Here is a 7,642-nt window from a genome sequence, read left to right as displayed (position 1 = left end):
TTTTAGTAGTTTGACTTCGACAAGCTTACATCAATTTACTTCAAACCTTTTTAAAGCTGGGCATGTCTTCGCTCAAAACACATTTTTAAACATATCAAATTTAAACGTTATAATGTGGCAACGAGTAACCTCAATTACGCTTTCGATTTCTAAAAAAATCCAAGTTATATTTATATAAGTTTTGTCAATCAATAAGTTAATCTGGTTAACTATAATTTCTGGCCTTATTAGGATTCTAGAACCAACTTTTTATCAAACCATTCAACCGCCAAATGTGTAATCAAACCTAGCACAATCTGTTTGGAACCCAACTTTACCACAACAATCTAATCTTCCAATAAAGCTAATACTTTCGGCAAACCAGCCAGCATTTTGACACCGCATCATTATGCATATTATGAGCACATCAAAATGCCTAAAGACTAAACCTTAATCATTTAATTGCATCTTCAACATTAGCCCATATCCGTTTACCTCTGAAACAATCATCTCCAAACTTTGTTATGCCGCCATTTTGTGTCCGCATCGACTTAGCATTTCAAAATGGCTCCCACCAAACCTTAATCCGAATCCGCAAACCAATCGACCGACCGGTCCGTCAACCTTTCCTCCTACACACAACTGGCTCAATCAACAGTATAACTTCCAAACCTGGTAGCGTCGTGTTGCATCATATGAGCACGTCGAGATGGCTGCCGCGGCGCATGAGCTTGAGCTCGGGCTCCACGCCGGGCGCGGGCGGCGGCGGCGCGCCGGCTGACGGGTGCACGGACACTGTGACTAGCTGCTGACCGAAGTTCACTTCGAATCTGCGGAAGAGGGTGAAGTTTAATAAATGGAATCAATTTTACGTCATGATATATTGTGGCAACATCTTCCCCCAGTTTACATAAGCTCTAACATCATTGAATAAACCTCGAATAAACCCACTGATTCACCCTCTTTTGGCTTACTTACCTTTTTTAACACTGGTATAGCGTTTTGTCGCTTCACACTCATAATTTATTTACTATTCGTAAATAAATCGTCTGCACCATAGATGGCGTGAGGACGTAAATACTCACTCGTCAGTAATTCCAACTAGGGCGGGGCTCCACTCTACGCTAAAGGTGAGTGTGAAACGTAACGATATCTCAGCCTTGGGCGGGCACCATTCAACACCGTTTACCAGTATGAAACGTGACGATGTAGATACTCAAGCAGTTCATCAGTGTGAAACGTGACGATGTAAATACTCACTCGTCAGTGATGTGCACCTTGGGCGGCTGTCCCACTGCGTTCTGCACGACCAGGAACAGCTTGGTGGCGAGCTCCAGCACGTGGCAGGACCGCACCAGCACGTCGCCGCGCCGCGCGCGCGTTGTGCCGCTCTGTGGTGTGAAATGTGGTGGTGTGAATTTGGAACTTATATGTAGAACCATATTTTCGTCCCCACTGCTGGGGCACGGATCTCCAACCAATGAAGAAAGGGTTTAGGCCTAGACCTACTTTAATAGAAGAACTTACTTTTTGTGCGCAATTAAAAATACATACACCCAGTTGCAGAAACGTCCTTTAAGTTTTAAAAACATCATTAAACCTTAAAGTCCAATTAAGTCGTTGCAGAAAAGCATTTTAATGTGACGATTCATGAGACTTTTAAATTTATCTAATGAAATGTCAATGTCGTTTTTTCTTCAATTTTGCGTTGCACAAAGCCCCATTAGCCACTAAAGTGACTTTATTTTCACGTTTGGTCCCTTAAAATATACTTCAAATCTAATGACCCAAAAAGCATCCATTATAACCAATTTTAAATTTATTTTCTTATAATAATTTATGAATTTGTAACTATTTCAATCGGTGTAGTGTCTTAAACAGAATTGTAATCGTTATTATAGCAGAGGAAAACATTTATGTGCTTGAATTGGAACCAATACACAAGTACTCATTACCAAAATTTCGCAATCTATCTATGCAGTGATCTCTTTATAAATAAAAAACAGTATTTTAAAATTGTATTTTTAATGTTTAATTACTATAATAGTAGGTAATTCATATTTATAACTATGATTGTTGAATAAAAGTTATCTAAGTATTCAATTCTCTGCGGGATGTTAATGCCTGCACCTCTGGCTCTCTGATGAAACCTGCCCAGCCTGCATCTGCATATCCAAGAAGCGGCTTTCCTGTACTTCTTCAATACGTAAGGCAATGGTCTTCCATAGAATCTAGTCGTTAAAGTACCTACCAGTTAAAACAGTAACGAATAACGCGTTTTCTTCCGCAGTTTATTTCAGGTCACACCTGCATTTTTCACTTGTTTATCTTCCAGTATCGGCATAATTATGCAGTTATGTAGTTAAGTAGGTAAAACAACATTGTAATTATAAAGAAAAACGATGCGGTGGTATTGTTTGTTTTGTTGATTGCTATTTGTTGACATTTCATATTGCGTTTTGTTATAGGTGAATCAAATCTCAGAATAATGTAGAATTTCTTTGATTATTGTAATTTTATGCCAAACTTTATGATTTTTGCATGATCAAAACGCATTCGTTCACTCATTTCTACTCAAAAGTTCATTCATTTCCTAATGAGCACAGAGTAGATATGTTGAACTTGTCATTACTTAAAGGAGCAATTTCTATGTCCAAAAAAGTTTTGTGCAACAGCTTTAAAATAATGGAATCATTAGTGGTAATGACATAATAGCTAATGTGACATTTTAAAGAGGCTTTCTGCAACTGAGTGTGAGTTTGATTATCTTGTGAGGTAAACAAATGAAAAACACTAATGTTAATTGTTATGTTGAGATATTATTAGAAAAGTATAGAGCCTAAAAAGATGATTCAAATGAATGAGTGGAGACGGCTCTATGCTTAGGCCCGATACTCGCGCCTTCGCGATACTCGGTTAGATCGTAACAAAGGATTAGTTAATGTCATAACACAATCCGTATAACATCAATTATACGTTTGATAGATGTGTCAAAAGTCAATAACTAATCCCTGGTTATGATCTAACTGAGTATTGCAAAACCGAGCCTTAACCTTTTAGTTTAAAGTAGGTAATTGATAGCAATACATTGTAATTTATATTTAACTTCGTATTTAAACAACAACACTCACTCCGAACAAGCAGCCGGCGCTGTCGATGGGCTCCCGAGAGGACGAGCACTGCGACACCTCCTCCACGGAACCGGTTAGTTCCGGACACTGCGGACAAAATGATAATGAATGATTGTGATACAAGGATTTACACAGGATAGCTTAGGGATCAAGGGCATGCTAGTACAGACCTAATGTCGTCAGACTTTCACCATAACTATCCGTGATTCCGAGCACATTGACAGAACCAGATCCTTGGGTTCGGTCTTTGTTGAAATTTTAACTTATAAATACTTACCTATTGATTTTTTTTAAACTTGAAATGTTTTAAAAAAGTTGTTAAGTCATTCTGCCTCTGTATCCTTTTTCAGCTTTTACAACACCTTGTATACTATACCACACCTATACAACACCCTGTGTGTACTCACGGCGCGCACATGCACGGCGAGCAGGTCGTCGCGGTGCGGTCCTGTACATCACGTGGTGCAACACCCTGTATATCACGTGGTGCAACACCCTGTATATCACGTGGTGCAACACCCTGTACATCACGTGGTGCAACACCCTGTATACCACGTGGTGCAACACCCTGTATATCACGTGGTGCAACACCCTGTATATCAAGTGGTGCAACACCCTGTATATCACGTGGAGCAGCCTGTATATCACGTGGTGCAACACCCTGTATATCACGTGGTGCAACACCCTGTACATCACGTGGTGCAACACCCTGTATATCACGTGGTGCAACACCCTGTACATCACGTGGTGCAACACCGTGTATATCACGTGGTGCAACACCCTGTATATCAAGTGGTGCAACACCCTGTATATCACGTGGAGCAGCCTGTATATCACGTGGTGCAACACCCTGTATATCACGTGGTGCAACACCCTGTATATCACGTGGAGCAGCCTGTATATCACGTGGTGCAACACCCTGTATATCACGTGGAGCAGCCTGTATATCACGTGGTGCAACACCCTGTATATCACGTGGTGCAACACCCTGTATATCACGTGGTGCAACACCCTGTACATCACGTGGTGCAACACCCTGTATATCACGTGGTGCAACACCCTGTACATCACGTGGTGCAACACCCTGTATATCACGTGGTGCAACACCCTGTATATCACGTGGAGCAGCCTGTATATCACGTGGTGCAACACCCTGTATATCACGTGGTGCAACACCCTGTATATCACGTGGAGCAGCCTGTATATCACGTGGTGCAACACCCTGTATATCACGTGGAGCAGCCTGTATATCACGTGGTGCAACACCCTGTATATCACGTGGTGCAACACCCTGTATATCACGTGGTGCAACACCCTGTATATCACGTGGTGCAACACCCTGTATATCACGTGGTGCAACACCCTGTATATCAAGTGGTGCAACACCCTGTACATCACGTGGTGCAACACCCTGTATATCACGTGGAGCAGCCTGTATATCACGTGGTGCAACACCCTGTATATCACGTGGAGCAGCCTGTATATCACGTGGTGCAACACCCTGTATATCACGTGGTGCAACACCCTGTATATCACGTGGTGCAACACCCTGTATATCACGTGGTGCAACACCCTGTATATCACGTGGTGCAACACCCTGTATATCAAGTGGTGCAACACCCTGTATATCACGTGGAGCAACACCCTGTATATCACGTGGAGCAGCCTGTATATCACGTGGTGCAACACCCTGTATATCACGTGGTGCAACACCCTGTATATCACGTGGTGCAACACCCTGTATATCACATGGAGCAGCCTGTATATCACGTGGTGCAACACCCTGTATATCACGTGGTGCAACACCCTGTATATCACGTGGTGCAACACCCTGTATATCACGTGGTGCAACACCCTGTATATCACGTGGAGCAGCCTGTATATCACGTGGTGCAACACCCTGTATATCACGTGGTGCAACACCCTGTATATCACGTGGTGCAACACCCTGTATATCACGTGGTGCAACACCCTGTATATCACGTGGTGCAACACCCTGTACATCACGTGGTGCAACACCCTGTATATCACGTGGTGCAACATCCTGTATATCACGTGGTGCAACACCCTGTATATCACGTGGTGCAACACCCTGTATATCACGTGGTGCAACACCCTGTACATCACGTGGTGCAACACCCTGTATATCAAGTGGTGCAACACCCTGTACATCACGTGGTGCAACACCCTGTATATCACGTGGAGCAGCCTGTATATCACGTGGTGCAACACCCTGTATATCACGTGGTGCAACACCCTGTATATCACGTGGTGCAACACCCTGTATATCACATGGAGCAGCCTGTATATCACGTGGTGCAACACCCTGTATATCACGTGGTGCAACACCCTGTATATCACGTGGTGCAACACCCTGTATATCACGTGGTGCAACACCCTGTATATCACGTGGAGCAGCCTGTATATCACGTGGTGCAACACCCTGTATATCACGTGGTGCAACACCCTGTATATCACGTGGTGCAACACCCTGTATATCACGTGGTGCAACACCCTGTATATCACGTGGTGCAACACCCTGTATATCAAGTGGTGCAACACCCTGTGCCCTGTATATCACGTGGAGCAGCCTGTATATCACGTGGTGCAACACCCTGTATATCACGTGGAGCAGCCTGTATATCACGTGGTGCAACACCCTGTATATTATTATTTATATTTATACACTTTATTGTACACATACAAATAAAAACATAAAAGAGAACAGTTACAAATCAAAAAACACAAACGTATACAAAGGCGGGCTTATTGCCAAAAAGCAATTTCTTCCAGCCAACCTTCGACTGGGTGAAAGAAAAATGCCATTAGATCCCTTAACTAATTTGAGTAGGTACAATTATCAAACTGAACTTAGCCTATGATTTAAACCTAACCTTAAATTATCATTGTATAGATTACAACTACTTACAACATAAAATATACTTATAAAAATAACATCATACTTATATATAAATAATACTACATAAATATAAATACATATATATATATATATATATATATATATATATATATATATATATATATATATATATATATATACCTATTTTACCTGCCAACCTAATGATTCAAAATAGTGATGCCTGACATTTTTTTTAAAAGTTGCCATTGATGGTGACTGTCGCACTCCCTCTGGCAAGGAGTTCCACAAACATGCTGCCTTCATTGCGAATGAATCGCTATAAGAGGCGGCATTATGATCAGGAATGCTCAACAATTTGTTCTCTACTGACCTCAACGCTCTGCCCTGAGAATGAGAACACAAAAACGAAAACTTGCACTTCAGGTATTGGGGAGATGAGGGGTTATTTAAAACACTGTACAATATGTTGAGAATGTGAGTATTCCGGCGAAGGCGAATTGGAAGCCACTGTAATTGAGCTCGATACTCAGAAATGTGATCATATTTGCGCAATCCGAAAATGAATCGGATGCACAAGTTCTGGAGACGTTCGAGTTTGTTGAGTAGCTCTTCAGTGAGGTCAAGATAGCTTACATCGGCGTAATCAAGAATAGGGAGCAGTAAGGACTGTGCCAACGTAACTTTAGTGTTCAGTGGTAGAAAGTACTGCAAGCGCTTAAGAGAATGGAAGGACGCGAACATCTTCTTGCTGACAGCATCTACTTGGGGAATCCAAGAAAGTGTGCAATCCATGATCACGCCAAGATTTTTTACCGAAGCTACGTATGGTATGACAGTCTGATCGTATGTGACTCTCATGACAGCTGACACGTCAATTTTACGAAGCATTCGTGAGCTTCCGAGGATAATTGCTTGTGATTTCGAGGGATTGAGCAGTAGACCGAAAGACTTGACCCACTTAGAAATAATTTCCAAGTTTTCATTAATACAACTCACGGCCGTGCTCAAGCTCTCAGGTGGTGCACCGGCATAGAGCTGAAGATCGTCTGCATATAGGTGGTAGTTAGAAGTAAGTTTGTTTGCCAGGATGTTGATAAACAGGGAGAACAGTAAAGGAGAAAGGACGCCGCCTTGAGGAACGCCAGCAAGAACTTGACACCAAGAAGAACTCTCAGCATCAGTACGTACACACTGCTGACGCCCTTTGAGATAAGACTCGAACCACCTTGTAACTGCCGGAGATACGTTAAGAGATTGAATAACACCAAGGAGTAACTCGAAGTCAACCGAGTTGAATGCATTGCTGAAGTCCAGCAACGCAAGGACTGTAAGTTTCTGATCGTCGATGTTGTCCCTGATGTCATCGGTGACTTTTATTAAAGCTGTAACTGTACTATGGCCTGGACGAAAGCCGGATTGAAATGGGTTCAGGAGTTGGTTGTTGGAGAGGTAGGAGGACAACTGTTCGAAGACTAGGCGCTCGAGAACTTTGGATAGAAAGGGTAGGATAGAAATGGGTCGGAACTGGGACAAGGACGTGGGATTAGGGACTTTTGGTAATGGAAGAATGAAGGCCTTTTTCCAAAGGCTGGGAAAAGAACTGCAAAGTAGAGAATAGTTCATTAAATTCGTGATGTGCGGTAAAATTACG

The 7,642-nt window shown here is 42.4% G+C and overlaps 1 protein-coding gene across 1 annotated transcript in view; it reads right to left on the bottom strand.

The window, feature by feature from the left end:
- Window positions 1-384: 384 nt before the first annotated feature.
- The window catches only part of LOC105387870 (unconventional myosin-Ia), a 39,532-nt gene continuing 32,274 nt past the window's right edge, over window positions 385-7,642 (bottom strand). Inside the window, exons 24-26 of the mRNA XM_048621867.1 lie at window positions 3,111-3,197; window positions 1,240-1,370; window positions 385-809 (exon numbers count right to left, since the gene is read on the bottom strand). Coding sequence (XP_048477824.1) covers window positions 671-809; window positions 1,240-1,370; window positions 3,111-3,197 — 357 coding nt within the window. The 3' untranslated portion in view covers window positions 385-670. The remainder of the gene's footprint in view (window positions 810-1,239; window positions 1,371-3,110; window positions 3,198-7,642) is intronic.

Source organism: Plutella xylostella, chromosome 6 (assembly GCF_932276165.1).
Source record: "Plutella xylostella chromosome 6, ilPluXylo3.1, whole genome shotgun sequence".
Taxonomy (NCBI): Eukaryota; Metazoa; Arthropoda; class Insecta; order Lepidoptera; family Plutellidae; genus Plutella; species Plutella xylostella.
The sequence above is the reverse complement of the archived record's forward strand: the minus strand, read 5'-3'. Positions and strand labels throughout refer to the sequence as shown.